The 26,765-nt window shown below is 44.6% G+C and overlaps 1 protein-coding gene across 1 annotated transcript; it reads right to left on the minus strand.

Moving 5' to 3' along the window:
• Positions 1-5,468: 5,468 nt before the first annotated feature.
• On the minus strand, positions 5,469-24,873 carry LOC311007056 (uncharacterized protein; the record flags this gene model as incomplete). The annotated part of the gene is made up of 12 exons (XM_084000140.1): positions 5,469-7,259; positions 9,742-9,931; positions 11,478-12,515; positions 14,100-14,183; positions 14,926-15,080; positions 15,508-15,783; positions 17,503-17,841; positions 19,410-19,688; positions 20,207-20,545; positions 20,776-20,863; positions 24,056-24,123; positions 24,525-24,873. 12 exons carry the CDS (start codon positions 24,871-24,873, stop codon positions 7,009-7,011), a joined length of 3,456 nt encoding a protein of 1,151 aa, XP_083856266.1. The 3' UTR covers positions 5,469-7,008.
• Positions 24,874-26,765: the final 1,892 nt, after the last annotated feature.

Below are 26,765 nucleotides of genomic sequence, written 5' to 3' on the forward strand. Positions count from 1 at the left end.
TGGAAGTCTCCTGCAGTTTGGTAATGGTGGTCTTGATCTCTGTGCTGTGCTCAACAATGAAGATGGCATGGGCCTTTAGAGTAGCTTCTTTCTCTTCTAGCAGCGCTCTCAGGTCCCGAACAGCCTTAGAGGTCAGTGGCAAAGAGGGTACGAAGTCGCATAAAATGTCCAGGTTCTCCGCAAGGTACTGGACAGCTTCAATCCAGGAACCCCATCTGGTCATGACAGCAAACACCGGCATAACAGGAGCCAAGCCCAATGCCTGCATATAGGCCCGCAGCTCTTGGCGACGTTGAGGTGCCTTGCAGAAGACTCTCTTCACCAGTGCGCACACCCTGTTGAGGTCTTCAAAGGTGTCTGGGAAGACCTGCAGCACCAAGTTGAGCAGATGTGCCAGACACGTCACATGGACGGAGTTGGGGAACAGGCCATGAAGCATGGTCTTGAAGGCTTTCTTCATGTAGCTTGCCGAGTCGGTGACAAAAGCCCACACATCACTGAAGTTGACGTTGTAGTTGTTGAGGCAGGAAATGACTGCCTGGGACACAGTGTTGAAGTTGACTCTGTCGAGGAACACTACATCTGCTGCCAGAGGTGGCCTGCCAACAGGTTGCAGAAGAACTGCCAGGACACAGCGGCCACAGGCGTCTGTCGTCTCGTCTAACAAAACATAGATGGGCTTTCCTTCCACCGCACACTTGACGTCCTCCACCATCTGAGGGAACAGCTCTGGTAAGTAGTCGGAGCGGATGTGGGATGGAGCTGGAAGGGACCCGCCCTGCTTGCAGTGTTTCTTCAGAAAAGCAGCCAGCTTGGGAGCCTTCTCGAGGGGAATGTCTGCTTCAACCAGAGCCTTAGTGAAATCCAGCACGAACTCCTTCCTCTCAGCTGTTGATGGGGTCTTGGAGAGGCAGGCAGCCAGGGTTTGAGTCCTAGATCGTACTAGAAGACAAAGAAAAGAAAAAGAATAATTGAAACATAGTATTATTATTACACAGAATGTAAGATAAAGTAAACATAAGCTTGTACTTTTACTTTGTATTTAGATGGGGCCATGCATATTAAGGAGCAATACATATTTGATGGAATGTATATGTACTGCATTTAGCAGAGATGCCAATTTTAGTCCATAGTAAAAAACAACAAATAAAATAAAAGCAGCTTGTTGTAATGGAGAGAGTATGAGCCATACAAAAAAAAAAAAGATCACAGCCTGAAGCAACACTGTAGCTGCAAATAAGAGAGGAGGCTGCTTTTAATTTATGACAGCTCAACATTGCTCTACTTTTAAATATGAAGCTTTATCCATTTAAACAAAATAAAATAAGAGCAACAGCAACTGACTTTTTTAAATCATGTTTGAACGCAATTATGCAAGTGTGTTTTCCTAGAAAAACAAGGCTGGATGTGCGTATAAAAATATTTATTTTTATTAGTACAAATCTCATGGGCTATTCTCTCTGTACAAAGACAACAGAGACCTTTTAAACTGTGTAAACAAAGTGGACATTAAATGTTTGCATTTGAGCAGCACTGTCATACAACAGGCGAAACACTGAAAATAGTTCATTCTTGGCCACATCAAAGTGAAATTATTAACTTGACCGATTATCCATCTGTGTACGTATGTGACTGCTGCCAGCGCACAACTTCTTTCATTGTCTCTACACTACACAAAGTAAAATATAAATATGAGCTCCTGACGCTCGGCTCAACAGCTGAGCAGCAGCGTCTTCCCTCAGCTGAACATCTGTAGGAGACGCTCAGAGAGAAAGTAACAGCAGCGGATCAGCTGATCTCTCCTCTCTCCCTCCGTAACGCTGGCTCTGACCCGCTCCGCTGGACTTTCAAAATAAAGGTGACGCAGCTCTACATGAGTTAAATAATGAAACAGCGGCGCTTTTACAGCCGGTTTAGGATGAAACTCTGATCATAACCTGGACAGGATGATGGTGATCTAGCCGCCGGGTTAAAAGACAACCACCCTCCTGTTACAGTTAAGCCGGCTTTTTACGTTCAACTCGCTAACCCAGTATACTCGCCCTCATAGTGACAACCGGAGTCTAAACACGGTGACAACACATTTAAATTAATTTAATATGTTAAACAGCTAGTAAGTACTTACCCAATCCACTCCTCTTCCTGTTGTTGTGCCTTTGGGACTTCAGATGCTCCAGGATGGTTTGTCTCCTCAGATAATCAACGGAGTGTTGACAAACTTTACAGAAGAGTACGCCCCCGTCCGCATAAAAATCATTATTAAATTCATAGGCCCTGTCAGCCGCGGTGACCCGTGTCGACAAGTGACGCCGCCTCAGTTCTTCTGCTGTGAATCGGATTTTCGACATTTTTTACCGGTAGATTAGTTGTTTTTGGTTGTTTTCTTTTGTTGCTGACACAATATTGACAGCGGAAGGGGGCGGGGGCGAGGGGCGGGAAAATGTAAATTCACAGACAAAGGGGGAGGGGCGAGACGCGTTCAAGTAAACTGCTACACTACTGTGTTCAAAATTCCGCGGAAATACCGCGGAGTTTTCGTCGGAGCTCCGCGGCCGCAGATTCCGTGCGGGCCTGGTTATAACTCACCTGAGGCTGCGACAGGTGAGTTCACGGATCAGAGCTACACAGGTGAGATGATGAATAATGACGTGTGTTTTTGTGTGTGTGTGTGTGTGTGTGTGTGTGTGTGTGTGTGTGTGTGTGTGTGTGTGTGTGTGTGTGTGTGTGTGTGTGTGTGTGTGTGTGTGTGTGTGTGTGTGTGTGTGTGTGTGTGTGTGTGTGTGTGTGTGTGTGTGTGTGCAGATGACCAGAGAGACGAGCTGAACTACGAGGACCTGGTGAAGCTGCGAGTGGTTCGTCCTCAACACACACAAACACACTTCACCTGTGGTGTGCTCTTATTGTGAAAGGTGGTGTGCTCTTATTGTGAAAGGTGGTGTGACTTCCTGTGTGTGTCTGTGTGTGTGTGTGCAGGAGCAGCTGGTGGTGAACAGCCAGGGCTACACTCAGGAGACGGCGCTGTCCCGACGGGTCAAAGAGTGGGAGGAGATGATCCGTCCTGAGCTCGACATGCAGGTGACGTCAATCGTAAATTTACAAGAATAAAATCGTAAATTTCCTACGAGGAAAAAAGTCATAACATTACGAGAATGAAGTCGTAAATTTACGAGAATAAAATCTAGGGATGTGAATCTTTGGGTGGCTCACGATTCGATTCGATTCCGATTTTTAGGGTCACGATTCGATTCAAAATCGATTTTCGATTCAACAGATTCGATTCACAAAACGATTCGATTCAACCGATTCTTGATTTTATTTTTGCGATTTTTAGTTTGCTTTATTAACACCAGACCATGTGAAAAAGTTGAATGATGATGATGTCTACAGACTATTATATCAGAAGCCATATTCCCCCCCCAAAATGCACATCACATGTTTCAGATTTATTCAGCAGCAATATATTTGAACCATTTTAAAGTAAACTGCTACATGAAGCTGGTTTTATAGGCTACTACTACTACTACTCTCTTTTCAAAAGCCTGGACTGAAGGGATGTGAATATTTAGGTGTCTATTCGATTCAAAATCAGTTCTCATGCACATGCACATAGACATGTATCACCTGTAACAAAGAAAAAAAAAAAAAAAAAAGACGGCACTCTGCTCTCACGCCAGCTCACCTGCAGCCTGTCTGACTCTGCAGCGCCACAGAGGAGCTGCTGCTGCTGCTGGTCCTCTCTCTTCAGCCTGCTGTTTGGCTGCACTTTGTATGAGTTTAGAAAAGTGAATATTAGGGATGTCCCGATACCACTTTTTCACTTCCGATACGATACCGATATTGCAGCCTCCAATATCGCCCAATACCGATATTGATCCGATATTAGGGGTGGTTAAAAAAAACAATTATTTATATTTTTCAAATTCTAATACAAAGGAGAGTCCTCCTGTTGCTGACTGACAGGCTGCTGCTGTCATGTTCTTCTATGGGACAGACAGCAGTGAGCTTACTTTTGAACTGTAAAATATTAAAAAATAAACCTTATTTACAACTGTTATTGAATTACTGTATGTACATCAATGTCAAACAAAAGGCAAAATCTTCTTGCTTCAAGGTTTTATTTGTCAAAATTGAAGATTAGGCTATAGCCTGCCCTACAGTAAAAATGGCATACATAAAATAAAAAGAGGAGTAAAGCAATATATTAACTCATTGAGTGCCAACCACGTAATTTCTCGTTTTTCGTTCCCATGCGTTGAGTGCCAAAAAGGAGATTTTTCGTTTTTTGCTTTTTTTTTATATTATGAAAATAGACACTTTAATACACATTATATGTAAATTTGGGGACTCTACGACGAGGAGAACTGAAATAGATGACGATCAAAGTCACATGACAGCTCATGATCTGGAAGTTTTTATCATAACTCGGCTTCTGCAAACGGAGTTCTGCATGCAGATGCAGCGCAGATGCAGCGCAGCTGCTCCGCTCTCACCCGCGCTGCAGCTCCAGCTGCTCGAGCTGCTCGGAGCTGAACCAGGAAGCTCTCAGCCGACAGTCCCGCCCGGTCTTCACCTCGAGCAACACCGTGTCCTCCCCAAAGTCCTCCCGCGGTAAAATCTGATGGTCTCTGGGCCAAAGCAGACCGGTACCACCGACCCGTACCACAGCAGGACCGCGACCACCGGCGGGACCGTTGTTCGCGAGCCGCTGTGGCCGACAGACCCTCACGCTCCGCGGCGAGTGGCTGTGACATGGCACGGTGCGTCTGTGTTATTGTTGTTTAGTGGCGCCCCCCCCGCCCCCGCTGGTGGATTTGTGAATAGAACAACCAGTGTTGTATATATTTATCTTATACGAGCCCTTTGATCCAGAAATGCGAGTGTCAGAAGAGCGACAGACACATTTTCTAGAAAAAAAGGAGGGATTTTGGTGAAACCCAGCCATGTTTAGCTTGAGTTTTCTCAGGAACGGAGGCACGTAGAAACAAACGGTTTGTGGTCATTTGAAGCATTAAGTTAAACCTTTCAATTGAGCTACAGTATGTGTTGGTGGCAATAATATAGAATACACTATGGCTCTACATAAAAAGTCAAAAATGGTCTAAATTGCCGGTACACTTGACTAAAACTTTGGAAAGGAGCGCGGCACTCAATGAGTTAAGCAGCAATATGTAAGCATCAAAGATGTTCAATCAAACCCACATAGTTTGAAACAACGTTCAAAACACACAGCCAGTGTCACAACTAAGCATAAAGCCCGCTAGCTTAATGCTAACGTATAATGTAAAACGCCATAGACAGGCTAACAGAAATTAGCATCGTTAATTTAATTCTGGCTTTAGCGCTGTTAACACGGCACAACATGTGGACCAGCTGGTCTTCCTCCAGAAGAATCTGACCACCGACCTTTAGAGCAATATAGCGCATTTACCGTTTATTAGCAAGCGCGACCTGTCCGTGTGTGTGTGTGTGTGTGTGTGTGTCGCACACACGCTGTTGTTGTTGTTGTGATCATGTGATCTCTGCATGCTGGAGCCGGGCGCTCTTCTTCTCTGGCAGGCGGCGCACCAACATTAAGGTGCATTACGCCACCTACTGTGTTGGAGTGTGAACGACAGTCACCTTCATATGGGACAGAAGTGCTGGAGCGGAATAATGCACTGCTTTTATCGGAGCATTTATATCGGAGATTTTAGATGCAGTCCGATATAATCAGATATTCGTTTTTTTGGCTGATATCGGACATAAATCCGATATCAATATCGGATCGGGACATCCCTAGATCTAACGTCACCTGAGCAGCGATCAGCTGATCCAGAGCGCAGTGGATGTGGCTGCTCAGCTGGAGCGCGTGTGTGTTTAACGGCAAAAAAAAACAAAAAAAAAACAGCGATCGTCCTCTCTCCTCAATAGAGGGTCGGGTTGCTGATGTACACAAGCCTCGTCACAGACATTCAATAGAGCATTTAAATCAGATCAGTTAATGTTTGTAGGCGGTTAACGAGCGTCTTTTAGCGCCATGGCGTGCTGCAGCGCTGTGTACGGCGCTGTGAGGGCGCGTATTGAGACGGAGGAAACTGAATAAAAAATCTTTTTAAATTTTTGAAGATTATGAATCGATTGTTGGTCAACCTACAGACCCCGGATGTTGATAACAGCTAACCCCGGACTCAGAGGGGAATAGCACTAGCCTATCACAACTAAATATTGGTGAAATGAAGGAGTTTCTCTGCAGATAATGTGTTATTTAGAGGCTGCATTCTGCTGCCCTGTAGACTCCATTATACGGATATACGCGCCTCTCGGCTGGAGCTCATTTCATCACAACCACTTGGAATGACACCAAAGTTATCTGGGGGAGGAAATGATCGGAGTTTATGATAGAAATAAGGTCCAGATTGTAAAAAAAAAACAGCTGAGTCAGCTGCTAATCTCAGTCTAGATTTCATCAGGCGGCTCCAACACACAGGTTTCTCATGTGATGCGTGAAGGTTAAAGGAGCAGTCCACCATTCTTTCCCAGTGTGGACAGGTGAGTCAAACCCTGGACTTTCCCTTCACCTTCAAAATAAAAGCATGGGGCAGTTTAGTGGTTGTTTGTGCAGCAGCAGGAGTGAAAGTGGGAGCTGGGGGGGGCATGTCCCTTTAACTGTACACACCATCCAGTAGAAAAACAGACCAGATATTATATATATTATACACAACGAGCCAATCAGCACAGACTTCTACTTATTTCAAGTGAAAATTTGTTTGAAACAAGTGAAAATGATCTAAAAACAAGTTAATTTTTAGGTGATGAGTCTTATTTTAAGTGAAAAGAGATTAGTTTTGACTAGAAATGAGACAAATATTCTTGTAAAGATGTAGAGTTTTTGCAGTGCTCTGGTGTCGGATGTAGAAATCTTTGGGTTCATTCGTTCGGAGCTTCGATACGACTCTTTACAGTTGAATTAAAACAGTTTCTCCAGTTCAGTTGATCAGTTGAGGCTCTGGAACTTCTCCCTCAGGTTCTTCACCATGCTGCTCTGCTGCTGCTGCGCGACGTCGCCATGGGAACCTGCTGCTGCTGCTGCTGCGTGGCGCCGTCCTCTGGCTCTGCAGACCTTGCGACCTCCAAGTACTTGGAGCGGAGTTCCTGCACGTCGGGCCAGTGGAAGGCCTCGGTGGGACTGAGGGGGCTGCGGGTCCGAGGCCGAGCCGGGGGGGCGGGGCCAGAGCTGCAGGGGGCGGAGCTCAGGGGCACCAGGGGCAGGACGGGGTTTCCTGCAAGAAACACAAACAATCATAAATGTCAAGTTTAATTCCAGTTCATTATCACAAAGAAAAGACCGACAGCATGGGTGCAGAACATGAATGCCCCCCCTAATAAAAAATACCCTAAATTATTCAAAAACTGAACAAATGTATTTTTGGACTTCACATTCTTCACATTTTAGATAAAATTCACATCTTTTTTTAGAACCGTTTACCAGCATTACCAGCAACTGGCATTGTAAAAACATGATCAGTTGGTTTACACAACTTGGTTAGGGCTTAATATTTTGATATTCATCCATATCAATGAATCATGTATAGTAGTAGTAGTTCCATACACTGGGAGAAAAGGAAGATGGTGAGAACAATTGGGGATCTGGGAGGGTCGGAGGGAGGCGAAAGATAAGAACATTACATACCCGAGACCCTTAAAATTATGATTTACTAATATAACAGTTAACAGGGATGCAAACAGCGCGCCGAAAAGCGAAACTCGCTTTTTTCATGACCAATTAGGTGACTTGTGTGAATCGTTCAGATCCGAAGAGTTTTTGTTTTTGAGGGGGGGGGGGGGGTCTCAGCGTCTCAGCTGGGGTCAGTAAAATGTTGTTCTAACAGGCTGACAGTGACAATCACGTGAAACTGAGGCGAACTCATTCATGGTCTCTGATTATACTGATAACAGCCAACCTCCAATGTAGACGCGCGACGTGCGCGCTCATTGAAGCGGCGCGTATCCGCGTGCAGTCGGTGCGACGGCGACGCCGTTTTCCCCCCGTGGAGCTGTGCACCGCGGACATGCACGGTTCCCTACGTTGCTGTGTCAGGCAGGTGTTTCCACGGAGCTCTGCCCCGTTTCAGAGGTGAAGGAGAGACGTCGCCTCCGCGATGTAGAATGTGTTCAATTAAAGTGAAACTAACACATTATATAGGCCTATATGTCTATTACACACTGAATGAAACATCCCATGTCTTTATTTATTCTGTTTATTTTAATAGTAATAATTATGACTAACATTCAGTGAAGACCTAAAAATCAGTTTCTCCAAAATGGAAATATTGCAAAGGAATTTTTTTTTAAAGTATTTTAATATAGAAATGTTGGCCTTCTGAAAACTATGTCCATCTATATGCACTCAATACTTGGTTGGGGTTGACTTTTCCGTGATATTGTAATGTAATAATTTATTAATGGTGAACCCCCCCCCCCCCCCCCGGGAAATTCCTCTCTTTTTTGGTCCTGACCCGTTTGCATCCCTGATTTAAGTAAGCAGTGATTCGCACTGTGGGTTGTACACAGGACAAATAAACAAGACAGGGAAGCACAATAAATGATTCCCTGTGCAGGACTTTTTGAATGATAGGGCGAGCCTCTACAAAGTTGTGATTTATGGCGGCATAGTATGAGTTGCATACGGGTAAAAAAAAAAATCACTTTTTTTCACTGTGTCCCCCCCAATCCTGACATCGGATCTGCCGCCCTGGGTGACAGGGTTATCAGAGAGGGACGTCAAGTCTTTGTTCCTCTTCCATTGACTAACCCTGATAGAAACTTTATCATTTCATTAAAGCAACTACAAAGAACCTTTAACTTTTAACTCTGAGTGACCTCCAGCAGCAGATGAGGCCGTCGGTGGGAACATCAGCTGTTTCTAAACAGTTTAACTCTTAAACCTGCAGGAGGCAGCGATGGGTCGGTCCACCGGACCAAACCATTCACTCACTCAGACGGCTTCACCTGACCAGGATATCAACTAGCACTGAGTTGTTGCTATGCTAGCCAGTTGAAACCGAGCTCAGTTTCATCTCTATATTTTTGTCCTGTCTGATATTGGACGACACTACCACTCTTGTCCACAGGGGGGCGCCAAATCAACACTAAGTGAAAGTTCTTTGTAGTTGCTTTAAAGTACCTTCTAAAGTCCAACATCTTGATTTAACCTTAAAGGGACAACGAGGAGTTTTGTTAAAGTGAAGTGTTTCCACACTACATTTATGAGCCTCCGCACCGTGAAATTCTTTGACCGGCTCAAGACAGACTCATGTTTTCATTCATCAAGAATTAAAGTCAGAGGTTGGAAGACGATCACATACCGTCGTAGTTCCCACCATAAACGGAGATTCATACGGCGGCGTTATTCTCATGACTCGCCACGAAACCGAAAGTAAAGAAACGCTGGTCGGCTCGCCCAGCATTTCCACCACCACTAATAATAACAAAATAACCATAGAGACAAAACCATAGATTTATCTAAAATGGACCATTAACAAGTGGTAACGGAGATTCATCCACATTAATATGAGACTTTTTTATTGTCGTGGAATTTTTCGTTCTGCCGACGGAGAAACTCCTGGTTGTCCCTTTAAATGCTGCTCCTTTGTATATTTAAATCAGTGTCAGTATTTGTGTTCTCTTTATTATCTATATATTTATTCCTTGAGAAGAGACAAACTGGGAGCAGTTGGTGAAACAGCGGTACATGAGTCCTACCTGCAGCCTCCCTCTTGATCTTCTGGCTGTACTGACGAGCCAGGTGAAGGACTTTGCTCTTGGTTTTGTCTCCGTCGTCCAGCTGGTCCTCTGAGTCCTCGGCGGTCCTCGGTCCTCCCGCTGCCTCGGCCTTCAGCTGGGCGACGCGCGGCGCTGCAGCCTTCAGCACCACGGCCTCATGTCCAAACACCTGGTGAGGTTGAAAACAACAAGACCAATGAAAAGAAAGTTCTGCACCTTTAAAGATCAAGTCAACAACAACCAGATTACATTTGATGTTATTCTGTGTTGGTTTGAACAGATAGAATATCATTATTTGTCATGTTCTTATGTTGTTTCACTCCACCGTGGCTTTATCATCTGCCTACAAATACTGCAACATGCTCTTTAGCACCACTTAATGGATGAGGGTGTACAAGGCAAAGTGGAGAGTCAGGAGACAAGAGGGAACTATGTATGACCCCTTGTAACACCTGGTGTTTTCCTGAAAGTTGTTATGCTCGTGCAAATCCATTGAATGTCCACTAGGCAAGGGTTGAGAAAGGGCTGAGAAAGGGCCGAGAAAGGGTTGAGAAAGGGCTGAGAAAGAGTTGAGAAAGGGCTGAGAAAGGGTTGAGGAAGGGTTGAGAAAGGGCTGAGAAAGGGTTGAGGAAGGGTTGAGAAAGGGCTGAGAAAGGGTTGAGAAAGGGCTGAGAAAGGGTTGAGAAAGGGTTGAGAAAGGGCTGAGGAAGGGTTGAGAAAGGGTTGAGAAAGGGCCGAGAAAGGGTCGAGAAAGGGCTGAGAAAGCTGAGAAAGGGCTGAGAAAGGGCCGAGAAAGGGCTGAGAAAGGGTTGAGAAAGGGCCGAGAAAGGGTTGAGAAAGGGCCGAGAAAGGGCTGAGAAAGGGTCGAGAAAGGGCTGAGAAAGGGTCGAGAAAGGGCTGAGAAAGGGCTGAGAAAGGGTCGAGAAAGGGCTGAGAAAGGGCTGAGAAAGGGTTGAGAAAGGGCTCAGGGAATCGTATAGAAGTCTATGGCCTCTTGGAAGACAACGGCAGAAGGGCTTGATAGAGAAGGATACAGGGCTGAACTCAAGGCTGCAGAGCAGTCAGCAGAGATGAGGCCACGGGATGGGAAAGTACTGGGGAAGTACAGGCTCACTAGCATATAAACCACACACGGATGATATGAAATCAATCGCTCTGTCGCTCTCTTTGCAGTGCACAAAGTTCTGAACTCTATTTCTCTTATCTTTTGTCTATGTATGTGACTCGGGTTGGTTTTCTTTTGCTTTGTTCTGAAGTGAATTAAAGACAACTCTACTTGAAGATCCATCTTTTCTAGGGCTGACCCGATTATCATATTTTGGTAATCGAAGCTTTGGGGACATAAAATCGATTTTAATTGAAGCTTTGACGGCCGGCGGGGTGCACGACCGTAGCGGAAATAATGAAAGTAATGGCAAAAATCAGGCAGGTTTCCAGGATGCCAAGTAGCCTACTCATTGTAATGTAACAAGTGCCGATGAGAACCGGTGTCAAAAAGGAAGAAAAAAACAAAACAATCGATCACAGACTTCATGATCGATTTTCCATGGCAACGAACAAAGCTTCGAAGCTTTGATTTTTTTGGGTCAGCCCTAATCTTTTCCAGTGTCGTGTTTTGAGTTTTTGAGTTTATTTTACTTAAATGGAGAAGGAAAAGTGTAAAGCCCCAAATAGGACGATATATACGTTCTATATGTTATTGTTCTTCTACAGACCTTCAGCGTGTCCTTCAGACTCGGTCCGGTGGTGGATTCCTCGGTGACAGCGCAGAAGTCTGACGCTCCGGTCTCTCGGTGGTCGGACGCTCCAGTCGATGGGCCGACGATGGCTCTGCAGGTCTGAGGAGCTTCTCTGGATCGGTCTCGCCCTCGCCCTCGGTCTCGGTCTTCACTCTGCAATCTGGAGATCTTGATCATCTCGGATGAAGGTCTGAACTCCTCATCCTCCTCAGACGGATTATTATTGTCCTGCAGGCTCTGGGACCGGGACCTTGACGGGGTTTGTCCTGAGTCTTCTGGGTTGGTGCTCCTCTGGTCCGACCTCAGAGAGTCCAGAGAGTCACTAGAGACCATGCAGCGGCCGTGAGGGTCTGAGGGTGAAACCAGCTGAGACTCCAGGCCGGTGGTGGTGGATGTGGATGTGGTCTCTCGGTCCCTCTGGTTCTTCTGGTCCTCGGTGGCGGTCTCGGTCTCGGTGCTGCTGACGGAGCTGCGGACCAGGTCGGTGGGGATGTAGGTGAGGCTGTTCCCTCTGTCGCCGTCCAACAGCGGAGACAGAAGACTCTGATCTGTCTCCGTGGTGACGCCGCCGCCGCCGCTGAGCTCTAGTTCGGCGCGGAGGCTCAGGCTGCTGCTGTTCCTGCTGGGTAACCGCGGCGACGGGCAGCCCAGCGAGCGGGCGTCATCGAGGGCAACGCCGCCGCTGCCTCGCTTGACGCTGCTGGTGAAGTGCTGAGCGATGGCGCCGGCTCGGTCCAGCACCGAGGACGGGAGGATGCTGACGACCGCGCTCTGCTTCTCTCCTTCCTCCTCCTCCTCCTCCTCCTCAGACGACTCGGCGCTGCTCAGCGTCTTGGAGTCTGAGTCCGGCGTGGCCGACGGCGGTCCATCCCGGGGCTCTGGATGCTCTGCAGGGTTCAGTTTGACCTCTGACCTCTGAGGAGGAGCTGAGGTCACAGGAGGTTCTGCACCAGGTTCAGAGTTCACCGTCGGTCCAGACTCTGAGGTCGTCTGCAGCAGCGGATCGGTGGCGAGCTGGAAGAGAAGGAAATACAGATGATCATCACAACCGCTAGTTCTGAGTTTCAACAAAACTACACACACTATGATTTGTTCAGACTGTTTCAGATTTCTATTGTAGCCTTGCACACTTTTTATTGCAAATCCCTCTGTTTTCTATTTCTTCTATTGTTCTTCTGTTCGGCCATTTTCTTTATTCTCTTTTTATGTGTGTCTGTAGCCTAGTGGTTAGATTACTGGGCTGAAGACCTGAAGGTTGCTTGTTCAAATCTTGCCTCAACAACAATTATAGTGAATTATTTTCCCAGTCGTCCTCTGTTGACTTCTGATAACTTGCTTCATGTTGAAACTGCTGCTCTCAGCCTGAAATTGACAGAAATTTTCATTGTAAGTCATTCAAGCTTGACTCTCAAGCTTTCTTGGTGTTGACACAGTGTGTTTCCAACAGGTGCAGTTTTGGGCTCGTTAACTTCAGAGTGAGACAGAGTGCAGCTCATCAACAGACAACAGTCTTTGCAGCTGTGTGTACACTGTGGCATAGAGGCAAAGTCAAACCACGACCATGAGGTTGTGGGTTCGATTCCTACCTTGGTCAAACATTTGTATGGTGATCACTGCTTGCACTATTCGCTAATTCTGCAATAGCGTTCAGCTGCTTTCAGCATTCACACGCATTTCCATCAGGAAATGCTACTTTATCTAGTTTTCTATTGTATCTGTCGTATTTATTGTTTCTGACTGTGATTAATAGCTATTAGCTTCCATTAGGACCTAATGTATCCAGTCACAGCAGCTTAGTATTTATTGTATATATTCATTGCTCTTTACCTTTGTATATTGATGCTGTTTCTATTGTTTGTTTGTTGTTGATATTTAATATATGAATTCCTCACACCCAGACGTGTGGGAAAGTGATTGGTTTATGTCACACAGCCACTCCTATTTAAGATGGCTTCCTTTGCTGGCGCAAACATTTGCTTGAAAAAGGTCTAGCACCGAAACATTGCATAATAAATTCTGCAAGTTGGCCATGTGTGCAGGAACTGTTCTTTTTCTAATTTGGACTTAATTGTCACCCACAGACGCACCAGAAATAGATGTGCGAATATTTTTGTTTTTTTAACAAAACTACACACGAAATTGAGACATTAAAGGAGAAATAATATAGTGTAGAGTAGAAACAGTATAAACTTTGTGTTTTCAACTCTGAAACATCCCAGAAAGACATTACTATCCCATCACAGAGAGAAACTAACACTTTGTCCTTGTTGTGATGATTTCTTTACTAAAGTAAACGGTGGAGCAGTGCAGTGGTAATGTCCACAATATCTCTGACCGTTTATTTTAGTAAAGAAATCATCACAACAAGGACAAAGTGTTAGTTTCTCTCTGTGATGGGATAGTAATGTCTTTCCAGGATGTTTCAGAGTTAAAAACACAAAGTTTATACTGTTTCTACTCTACACTACATGAGTTCAGTGGTGTCTCTAAGGATTCCAGTCATGTACCACAGATATCTGATAAATGTTAGTAAATGTGTCGCTTCATGTTTCTGCTGCTCCGGTGTAGAAACTGAAGCTGTTCTTCACTGCTCTGTACCTGCTGGGATGGCGGCTCAGCTCCACCTGGTTCTCCTCCAGGAGGTCGGCCATCTTGTTTGGAGGAGACTCCGCCTCCCTCCATCTGCTCCGACAAACACAACACAACGAAGCTTCAGCAGTTTGTCTCGTCAAGTAGAACACTTGGTTAAGTATGAAGGCGCGTTACTACCAGACATTTCAAATAAAAGGCTCAGTAAAAGTCGAGGTCCTGTTCTGGATCATTAACAAGAATCAAACTTTATAGAAGTTTGGAATTCTCTGAGTTTCCCAAACAGGGTTGTGTTAGGAGAAGCATCAGAAACCTTCAGACCCTGTGGTCCAGTGATGGTGAGCGACAGGTGAGTGAAGCGTTTCCTCATCAGCTTCCTCACACAAACTGAATGAAGCGTCAGTGGCTGAAACCAAACATGCAAATAAAACAAAGCAACCAAACACCAAGAGGCAGCTTCAACACGTTCAGATTAAAACCCTGAGCTGCAGGTCAGAGGAGCTTCAGCAGGTGAACTTCCTAACGCTCTGCTCAGTCCAGAGACAAATGGATCAGTTTCAGTTCAGCATAAAGACACTGCTGGTTTAAAGGGATATGCCAACATTCTTTTTGTCCGTGTCTTGCCTCACTCCCGAGTCCATGACCAGCAGATAGACACCATCCTTTCCACTGTGCGTACAGTAACAAAGGAGATAGAGCCGTATCGCCCGTAATTAGCTTAGCTCAAACACTGGAAGTGTATGGGTAGTGTTAGCCTGCCTCCACCTAAAGTCGCTAATTAGCTTAGCTCAAACGCTGGAAGTGGACATTTTATCCCTTAGGGGGAAATACTCACCTCATCTTCATCCGCTGCTGTTGTGTACCTGTTCCTGTTCCTGTTCTGTTTGGTCTCACCCGCAGCTCTGGAGATGCGCTTTCTCATCATGGCGATGATGAAGATGGTGATGGACACTGTTGCACCCACAGCCACAGCAATTAACCACCAGTCCACTGGAAACAGAAGGGTCACATGATCAGTGTTTCTGACTTTAGAGAGGGACAAACAGAAGGGGTTCCAAACTGGTCCCTTCTCCATCGATACACTGGTCTCCATCATCTTTTAGCTCCTTGGCACCAACTTCTCCATTCTGACCTTCTGACACTGCAGTTGTCCAGAGCCAATCAGATGGACAGTTACAGTAACTGGCACTGGTTGTCACGACAATGGTCACGATACTAAAATTTTCAACTCAATATCGATATTCAGAAAGATATTCAATACTCGATACCATCACTCTGACCCACCCCATGACGTGCAAATGAAAACATGAAAACACACTAGGTAAATATAACTTAATATCAGCCACTTCCTACAGAGAATGAGGACAGAGAAATAATCTGAAGCTGGTAAATGCTCATCAGCTCAACAGGTTCTTACCTGACTTCTCAGGTGAGAGGACGATGAAGAAGGTCATCGGCCGTTTGGTTAAATCAGTGACTTCACATGACAGCAAGTCAGGGCTTGATCCATAAATGTGATGAGATGTCTGAAACCTCACATTGGCCCTACATCTAGACTGTGATGTCAACACCTCACTGTCATTTCCACCCACAGCTTCACCCTGATACGACCACCTCACTGAGTGTGGACACGGTCCAAACGTCCTAACATGGCAGATTAACGTCACGTTCTCATCGTTCTTGTGTTTTTTCACTGTAAAGAAAGACATTGAGAGAGAAATGAGCTTCATCACTGTAATAATCAGAATGACTGAGATGTTTCTTCAAAACAAAACACATGTGGACTGGTTGGGCAAACTCCCATGTGCCCTCGAGCATCCTGCGGAGGGTGTAGAGCTGGTCCAGCGTTCCACGGCCAGGACGAAAACCGCATTGTTCCTCCTGAATCCGAGGTTCGACTATCGGCCGAATTCTCCTCTCCAGCACCCTGGAATAGACTTTCCCCGGGAGGCTGAGGAGTGTGATCCCCCGGTAGTTGGAACACACCCTCCGGTCCCCCTTTTTGAAGAGAGGGACCACCACCCCGGTCTGCCAGTCCAGAGGCACTGTCCCCGACTGCCACGCGATGCTGCAGAGGCGTGTCAGCCACGACAGCCCCACAACATCCAGAGACTTGAGGTACTCAGGGCGGATCTCATCCACCCCCGGTGCCTTGCCACTGAGGAGCTTCCGGACTACCTCAGTGACTTCAGCTTGGGTGATGAATGAATCGACCTCTGAATCCTCAGCCTTTGCTTCCTCGACGGAAGGCGTGTCAGTGGGATTGAGGAGATCCTCGAAGTATTCCTTCCACCGCCCGACGATGTCCCCAGTCGAGGTCAACAGCTCCCCTCCTCCACTGTAAACAGTGTTGGCGGAGCACTGCTTCCCCCTCCTGAGGCGCCGGATGGTTTGCCAGAATTTCCTCGAGGCCGACCGGTAGTCCTCCTGCATGGCCTCCCCGAACTTTTCCCAGACCCGAGTTTTTGCTTCCGCGACCGCCCGGGCTGCCGTCCGCTTGGCCTGCCGGTACCCGTCAGCTGCCTCGGGGGTCCCCCGAGCTAGCCAGGCTCGGTAGGACTCCTTCTTCAGCTTGACAGCATCCCTTACTTCCGGTGTCCACCACTGGGTTCGGGGATTGCCACCGCCACAGCTCCGGACGGCCGCGTCAACAATGGAAGTGGAGAACATGGTCCATTCGGACTCAATGTCTCCAGCCTCCCTCAGAATCCGGTCAAAGCTCTCCTGGAGGTGGGAGTTGAAGACCTCCCTGACAGGGGATTCTGCCAGACGTTCCCAGCAGACCCTCACGATACGCTTGGGTCTTCCAGGTCTGACCAGCGGATCCAACTCACCACCAGGTGGTGATCAGTTGACAGCTCAGCCCCTCTCTTCACCCGAGTGTCCAAGACATACGGCCGGAGGTCAGATGACACGACTACAAAGTCGATCATTGACCTCCGGCCTAGGGTGTCCTGGTGCCACGTGCACTGATGGACCCTTATGCCTGAACATGGTGTTCGTTATGGACAAACTGTGGCTAGCACAGAAGTCCAATAACAAAACACCACTCGGGTTCAGATCGGGGAGTCAGTCACACCTCTCCAGGTAACACTGTCGCTGCCCACGTGAGCGTTTAAGTCCCCCAGCAGAACGATGGAGTCCCCAGTTGGGGCACTTTCCAGCACCCCTCCCAGGGCCTCCAACGGTGATATAGTGACGTGAAAATGTGACATAAAGCTAAAACCTCGTCCGTATTGTTCTTATTAAAACTACGTGATGATTATAAATAAAGTCATCACGGCCGATGTCTATCAACCAGTCTATGCTATCAACAATACTATACAGTAACGGTGGAATGGAGCGTCATGGCGACACCCAGCGGCATTCTCCGGAAAGTGGTGAACACAGTTGGATGTAAATACTCACTTACTGAGGACAACAGTTAGAAGAAGCAGAGAATGGTCAGCTTGTGGTCGTCCTGAGGTGTTAAACTGTCTGCAGGCGTACAGACCAGCATCAGACACTGAGACGTTCCCTATCACCAGAGAACAGTTCTCTGTGACTCTCAGTCTGTCTGACTTATCTCCAGCGTCTTTGTGGATCTTCCCATGTTCAATCAGTGTTCTTGTCTCTATGTTCCAGTTATCCCTGTAGATCCAGGTGGTGTTGTCACATCCATCCTGATCATCTCTCACGTTCTCACAGGACAAAGTGACGTCAGCTCCCGCTCTGACAGTGACTGATGATAAATGTTTTGAAGCTGCGACTTCTGAGAAAAGAAACAAGAGAATAATCTGATATTAGACTGAGGATGTTTCCTACGGTGGCCTTGAAAGCTCAAAGCACTACAACCATTTCTATCTCAAAAGCCCCACTAGCTGTGGCCAACGGTCTTCTCTATCTATCTGTTCACTTAGGGGAGACCAGAAATAGAATGGTTTCTGATCATGACAGTTAACATGGAGTTTTTCACAATAGGTGTTGCATTGTTTGGAGACAGCCTGTAGCTTTCTAGTAGCTAGTAGAAAGGATCTATCTTGGACTCAAATGGAAGCTTATGAATTAAGGAAGTTTTCTATATACATGTTAGGCATAGGTATATTCTCCATAAAGTGCTGGAAAAATAATAATTTTCATGAGAATTTGTCAGGCGAACAGTCTTTTTTTTTTTTTTTTGTCTTCTTTGGGATGTTGAGGGTGATATCTTAAAATGGAGTTGCAACAAACCCCAGAATCTTTTTTTCCTGCCTCCCCCTATGTGTCAAGATACTCTCAGCTAAATGTTATAGTTGTATGACTATTTATGCCATTGTAGTACCTAAATATTTGCATTTACATCATTTCGCCAGCCAAATGACCCAGGAAGAGGGGTTTTGGCCCCTGTAGCTTTCCAGCAGCTAATTGACCGGGTTGTCCACCCAGGTTTTAATCCTTGAAGGTCCTAGAGATCATTTCTGGTGTCAAACCTTTTACAACGCTCCGTGTTTGTTTTTTGAGCTCTTGCAAATCCTTTTCCAATGTGGTCTCCTTCCACAAATGGCAAATAAACTGACTCTGACTTTCTAAAGCAAGACCCTTGTTATATGTAGATATAAAAGAATAATTATAAGGCTAGGAAAACCAAACAGGTTTTATTTTATAGTGATTATACACTTATACAAATATATTGACGGGTGTCAGGGTTTGAACCTGTCTAGTTGTGTGTAATGTGTTAATTTATTTTGATAGTTTTGTCCTCCCTTGCTCTGCCCGTGTGTACTTCCTCCCTTTGTTCCTTTTCTGGCCAGTAGATTTTATGGCGAGTAAACCAAAAATTTAAGTTTGATCCCTGCCTGCAGCTAAATTGCAAACAATTGGTAAAAGAGCATTTATGTACAAAGCGCCTTCAGACTGGAATAATCTTCCTTTAAATTTACGCTCATTGACCTCTTTTCATAGGTTTAAATATTCTGTGTCTTCTTATTTTGAGTCAAATTGCACATGCTTCAGATGATTTATATCTTTTTCTTTTTTTTTACACTGTAATTTTTAATTTGAATATTATGTTATTATTTTACATTTCTCTTAGTTTATTTAGGCTATTGCTATGGCCATCTGCGGCCATCGAGAGGTTGTGTCCATTTTTGTACTCATTTCTTTTATGTCTGTGTTGATGTCTGTTGTCTTTGTTGTTGTATGTTTGTAGATTGTTGATTGTGTCTTGTCTCTTTTTGGTTTGTAATGTATATTAGGACCCCCTCGAAAACGAGAGGATTCCTCTCAAGGGGTTTATCCTATTCAATAAAATTTCTGAATGAATGCAGCTGGTAAATGCTCAGTAGCTCCGCATGTTCTTACCTGACTTCTCAGGTGAGGTTTGGAGGAAGAAGGTCGCCGGCTGTCCAAATAAATCATCGAGGACTTCACATGACAGGAAGTTGGAGCTTGATCCATAAATGTGATGAGATTTCTGAAACTTCACAGTGGCCGCAGAGTCAGACTGTGACGTCGACAAGTCACTGTGATCTTCAGCCACAGCTTCACCCTGATACAACCACCTCACTGAGAGTGGAAACAGTCCATATGTTGAATAATGGCAGTTCAATGTCACGTTCTCATCCTCCTTCTGTTCATACACTGTGAAGACGGAGACATTGAGAGAGAAATGAGCTTCATCACTGTAAGAATCAGAATGACTGAGATGTTTCTAACACAGTTGGATGTGTCTTTAAAGTCTTTTAAAAAAATCTCAAACATTGGTTAAAAACAAATCAGACATGCACTCATATAGTTTAAATACTGTTTAAATCTGATGTCTGTTCCCGGGCATGTATGGTACATTATTCTTTAACTGTGGGTCAAAATTGTCTGTTCTTATTGTGTTTGTCTGCGTCTGTTTTGCCTTGATATTGTCTGTCTGTGCTCTGTCTTGTAATTGTCCATTGTAGGACTTGTCATCACAAGGTTTTAAAGTCTTCTGTGTTATGTTTTTTAGAAACCTGCCTTGGGACTGCGGCTGAAATTTAGCAGTTGTGCTAAGTCCGGCACATTTACACTGATGCTTAATGCGTCAGTGTTGATGAATGTGCACTGTCCCAATTCAATAAATAAAGAAATGAAAAAAAAATGAAATGAAATGAAAATGAAATACTCACTGAGGACAACATTTAGAAGAACCAGAGAATCTTCAGCTTGTGGTCGTCCTGATGTGTTAAACTGTCTGCAGATGTACAGACCACCATCACTAAACCATGAGACCTTCTGTATAACCAGAGAACAGTTCTCTGTGACTCTCAGGCTGTCTGACCTAGATCCAGCGTCTTTGTGGATCTTCCCATGTTCAATCAGTGTTATTTTAACTCTCCCGTATTCGCTGTAGATCCAGGTGGTGTTGTCACATCCATCCTGATCATCTCTCACGTTCTCACAGGACAAAGTGACGTCAGCTCCCTCTTTGACAGTGACTGATGATAAATGTTTTGAAGCTGTGACTTCTGAGAAAAGAAACAAGAGAATAATCTGAGATTAGACTGAGGATGTTTCCTATGTGATTTTAATAGTGGACAGACCTTTACCTAGATGTACTGTACTTGCGTCAAGGAAGTGGCGCCACATGGTAGATCGGGTCTAATAGGTTTCGTCTCTATGTAGGCTACATACTGAACTTTTGTACTTTGTACTTTGTACTGATCCGGTCATTTCTACATAAAAGGTGTGTTCTTACCTGTGAGTGGAAGCAGCAGCAGCGTCACCACAAACACTTCAGTCCATCTGAATTCAGCCATGGTGTCTCTGTCTCTGTTCTCCGTGTTCTGGTGAACGACATAGAGCAATAAGACGTCCAGTAACGGCTTTAGCCTATAATATAAGCCTATATATAGCTTATATAGAAGTCTTTATTATCACACGTCTGAACCAGATAGCAGCTGCCCTGTGGCACACAGAGATATGAGCGCTGGGTGGTTTGTCCTCCCATGATGCATCTGTCTCTTATAACCAATGGTTATAAGAGTTTCTGTTGTCTTTCTATCAGCTCCACCCAGTCTGACTCACTGGATCTTCTCTCTGTTTAGGACCATCCAGATGTTTGTGGTGAAAAGTTCAGTGAGACGCTCACAACAACAACCACGCTGCGTTCAGAGTCACTTAAATCAACTTTCTCTTCTTCATTCATGCTCAGTTTGATCTGCAGCAGATCATCACCACCGTGTCTCAGGTGTAAACACACAGTGTGTGATTGGCCTGTTAGATATTTGCAATAACAAGCAGGGGAACATGTGTACCTAATGAAGTGATCAGTGAATGTGTGTGTGTTACTTTATCATTATTATTATTATTTTTGTTATGATTTTAATACATATACTTGTATTTATCATCATTTCGTTTTCTTTTAAAAATACAAACATTTCTATAAAAGTTGTATCAGTTCTAGTAATAAAGATAAAGATTAGTGATAATATGTTAGAATAAATCTATATATGTATACTTATATATTAGAGAGATAAAGATTAGTGATACTATATTAGAATAAATCTATATATGTATACTTATAGAGATAAAGATTAGTGATAATATATTAGAATAAATCCAGCTGGATAAACTCATAAATTCATTTATTGTATAGATTGTAATGACAGAAAGCTTGATAGCTAATTTATGAATAGGGGGTGGGAGTAAATACGTTTTTCTTCTTCCCACTCCTTTTTGGATATGAAAAACAAAACAAAAAAAGCTTTATTTTTAATTATTTTATTTTTGTTCATGCATGTTGTCTTTGCAAAGTATTTTTGTTATGTCTGTCCATTACTGTATTATGTTTTATTTCTTTTAACATGTCCGAAATAAACTTTAACTAACTAACTAAGTCGCTGAATGTGTCCTTTATTCTGTTCATGTATGTTTGAAGCTCAGCCAATCACAACACTGACAGGTTACGTAATATGTTTTACACAGTGTGAAACCACCACGCCCCCTACTGGACAAAACGCAGAAGAAGTCTGAAAACACCCAAAACGCTGTCATAACACTGAAGAAGTTGAACTAAAAAGGAGAAAGTGTTGTTCTCCGGGATTTAGCTGATTATTAGAGCAGCAAGGTGTTGGTGTGTGTCCCTGTTAAAAGACACGGATGCAGATGTCCAGTTTATGGTGGATTTATTTGATGTGTTTCTATAATAATAAAGATACAAATCAACCATCAGTACAGAACACACCATACATAATGTACATAATAATATAACACTAACATAAAGGACTGTATTCAGTGATATGAATGATATGAGATTAATCATATTGTAAACAACGACCTCACACAAGGCTCACAGTTTATCTGACCATCACAACAGCATAGCATTAAACAATACACACGCAGGCCCCCTAGTGGTTGGGACGCCGGCGTCCCAAATCAATAACACACGAACGGCGTCCTTAATATAACGAAAAGTAGGCATGCTGTAATTAAAACTCCACCACAGACCTTTTAAGGACACTTTCAGCAACAGGTAGAAAAAAAAATGAAGTTTCTAGGTGCTACGGTTTTTTCACAGTCACTGAAAATGTCTCAAACAATATCAGACTACGGCAGCCCGCAAGTGACGTCACGTCAACAACGAAGGTGATTTTAACATATATGTACCATCTGTACACCTCTTCTTTCACCACCAAAAAATCGTTTTCTGTCATATAAACAAAAGCAAAGCACAAAAATGCAGTTTTTACCCCATCAAAGGTTTAAACCAGCCTGCTCACTCAACAAAAACAAACCCGGAAGTCATTTTCGAGTGCCGAAAAAGACGGACATAAACAGTCACAGACCCACTAAAACACTGAATAAAATTACAAGCTTACCCTTTTTTAAAAGCTGAACATGTGCTCGAAAATAATCCATTGATTGATTTTATCCATCGTGACCAGATATTCCACGGCGTTTTACGTAACTCCGCAGTTCTAATACTACTCGCATTCTCCGGCAGACTGCGCACCCGCTTTGCGCATCTCTCGTCGCCTGTCAATCAAAGTCACGGGGGTGAAAACTTTTTGGTCCAATAGCAGAGACTCTAAGGTGTGACCTGATATATAATGATCCCTGATTGGGCAAAGCTTAAGCCTGCACCCAGCTGGTTCATGTGGTTCCCTCTCCCCCTAGTGTCAACATGTAAGCAATACAAGTCGACACAAAAAGTGTGTTTTTACTGCCCCAAGTTTAATTAAAAATAATAATAAAAGACAAAATGAACTATTTCAAATGTCCTTGTTAATTTAAGCCATCACTGATGGTTGTGGGATGTTTACTTCTGGAGTTTTAAAGGAAAATAACAATATAATACAGGCGAAAATAGGTAAATTCATGTTTGGATGGGTTTTGGACACTAAATATTCATCCCCAGAAATAAAATTTTCAAATGGCATTTTACTTATGTAACTGGTGTTCCTAAAACCCATCAAGTGTGTGATTGGCCCCAATAGGTTATCTGTTGGAAAAAAAAAAAATCTCACTAAAATCTTGCAGTGTGCATTTTAGCCAAATTGGACAATTTTGGACAGGTTTTGCACACTGTACATCGCCAAGGGACACTGTTTGGAAAAACTCTATAGTGCCTCAGTAGTTTTACATATCAACCTAAAATTTGGTACACATGTGGACAGGGAGTGTGTGAACCATATATGTAAAATTCAACCTGTTTTATAATTAGGATTTTGATATATCACCTTTTCACCAAAAATTTCAAACTCGTTTTTTTTTTTTTCAAAAAAAAATAGCAATTCCAGAAGCCCATTTTTTTATGGAATGACTCAATTCAATATTTTATACATATAGATGTAAAGGGACAAAGGTTGTCTTTCATTTAAGCCATAAACCATAGTTGTGGGATTAGTACTTCTGTGGCTATTAAGCTTTAATTGCAGTGATACAAAAACAGGCGGAAATTGCCAAAAATGGCCTCTGCATGAAGAGGTTAACACAACGTAACATTCGACTTGGACAGTAAAACAACATGAACTCACCTTCTGGCATTGACACACATAAACCCAGGATGTACAGGTGAAGGTTGGGTAAGTACAGCTGTCCACTGCTGCACCAGGAGAAAAGGAAAGTAAACTTCGCAGCTACGGCACAAATCACACACAGGTGTGGTGCGTTCACGAACGTTGGAATTACCACGATGCATTCATGAGCGTCGGAAATACGTAAACTAACATAAAAACACAATGTAACTGAATGGTATTTGTTTCGTTGAACATATTAACATCACAAACAACATGGGCTTTCTAACACAGCCGCCCCCGACTGTCTACACAGACAGTCGAATCCATGATAGAAAGTCCACTCAAGTAACTGAATCTTCGGCCGCGTCCTCCAGCTGAGGGAGCTGGACCAGACGAGCTACTGGTCGGACGTAGGCTATGTCCGATCTTTGACCTTGATAGCCGCGGTCCGGATGCGTCCATCAGCTCCAGGGTAAGTAGTTGTTACCTTCCCAACAGGCCATAGAGCTCGTGGAAGCTGTGGAACCACGATGAGCACCAGTTGGTTCGAGCTGTTTCCCGTCCTTCAGCCACTTCTGTCTCTCCTGCAGGCTGGGCAAATAGTGACTGATGAATCTGGACCAGAAGTGGTCGACAAGGACTTGGCTGTGTCGCCATCGACAATTCCCGAGGGTGTTACTGGGGTCGTAAACAGCTTGTGGAAGAGATGCATCATAGCGTCCCATTAGCAGGATGCTAGGCCTGATGGGATCTGGATCAGCTACGTCTGACGAGACGTAACCAAGGGGCTTAGCATTCAGGATGCCCTCCACTTCCACCAACAAGGGGCTTAGCATTCAGGATGCCCTCCACTTCCACCAACAAGGGGCTTAGCATTCAGGATGCAGACGCTGGTGCATAACATCTGGGGATCTCCGTCTGGATGAGGTCTGGAATCTCTCGTTCCCAGGCAATCCATCTGTCACGGAGGCTCTGTGGCTGGATCCTGAACTAGAATCTTGGCTCTGGTGGTGAACGGTACAATATAACCTAGGGGGTCATATTGACAGGCAAGTACCTTGTAGACGTTCCTCAATGTGGGTTCGGTTCTCTCCACTGGTCTATGTTTGTACTTTAGGGAGTCACGGAGGCAATCCCAACGTAGCCCCAGACTTGGCTGCTGCAGGTCCATGCTGGGTTGGGAAAGCCACAGCTCACTGCTCTCGGATCTGACGTCGGATGGAAGGTGCTCAACGACCTCCGGGATGTTGCTAGCCCACTGGCGTATCTCGAAGCCCCCAGTGAGGAGTAGCTGGCGCAGACCATCGACAAGATCCTTCGCTTCCTCCTTTGAGTGGGTGCTGCGGAGACAGTTATCCACGTAGAATGACTGCTCAACACAATCAACAAGATGGCTGTTGGACTCACCCATGTCCTGGACGTGCCGCTGCAGGGCGTAGATGGCACAGCGAGGGCTGCACGTAGTGCCAAATGGAAGGACTTGCCATTCGTAAATCTTCGGCTCTTCATGTCCCGCCAGATGAAGCGCAGAACAGGTTTGTCGGCTGGCAGAAGGCGTATCTGGTGGAACATAATTTTGATATCACCACTCACCGTAACTGGGTACTGCCGAAACCGAATGAGGACTCCTAGCAGCGATGGGCCTAGGGCAGGTCCAGGAAGAAGAAGGTCGTTGAGTGACTTTCCTTCGTACTGAAAGGAACAGTTAAAGACAATCCTGTCTTTGTTGTTGTGTCGCACCATATGGTGAGGTATAAACCAGGATCTGGTGGCACCACTGCTACGTAGCCCATCTTCTCTAGCTTGTGGATCTCCTGACAATAGACCTCAGCGCGCTGTGGGTCTTTGGCGAGTCTCCTCTCCGTACTACGAAGACTAGGCAACACTGCTTCCATAGGAGCTTGGAGGATGGTGGAGTTGGTTCGGCGAAGCAGCGGTGTAGCAGATCTTTGGACCCCTTCAACATTGACTCTGACAGAGGAGGTCTGGAGCAGGTTTAAAGCTTGCTGATCTTGCTTCGATCGGGTCACCTGCTTCTCGCTTGTGTATGGCAGCGTGTCGATCTGCCAAATGGGGGGTCCCAATTGCACCGGATCTATAGGTGTCAGGACATACATCTCTGTTTATTTATATATATATATTATTATTTATATTTATATTGTCTAAGTGAAGAACGTAAGGCTTTAGGGTGAGGTTTCAGAGTGTTGTGACTCTTCCAGGTGAACTCAGTTTGACCTTCTCTAGATGTGTAGCTACGTATGAGACAAACTGTTTGTAATAACAGGCTATACAAATCAAACTGCCTTGCCTTGTCTGTGTAATATAGGCCTATAGCTGATATAAAATCCTATATATAGTATGTAGTGTTACCCTTATCCTAACCTCTAAGTTAAAGTTTCATTCATTTCCTTTTTTTAGTAATTCTGTTGAACCACGATTCAGAAGCAACGTCTGATTTTCATTCACTAAACTTTTATCCGTTAGAACTTTTGTCAGTTTCAAGTTAATTCAGTGACAGTTGTTTTATTTTGTTTATCATCAATGAGGCTGAACATGTTTTACAAAACATAAATAACTTCTGAACCGTTAATGACTGATGATGTAAAAGACGACGACACATGGACCACACTACAACACAATGACAACACAACCACTGGTCGTCCTGTTGGTGGTTTTAATGTGAACACAGACGTCCTCATTCTCATAGAAACTTGTTTATGTACATACA

Source organism: Trachurus trachurus (assembly GCF_905171665.1).
Source record: "Trachurus trachurus genome assembly, chromosome: 24".
Lineage (NCBI taxonomy): Eukaryota > Metazoa > Chordata > Actinopteri > Carangiformes > Carangidae > Trachurus > Trachurus trachurus.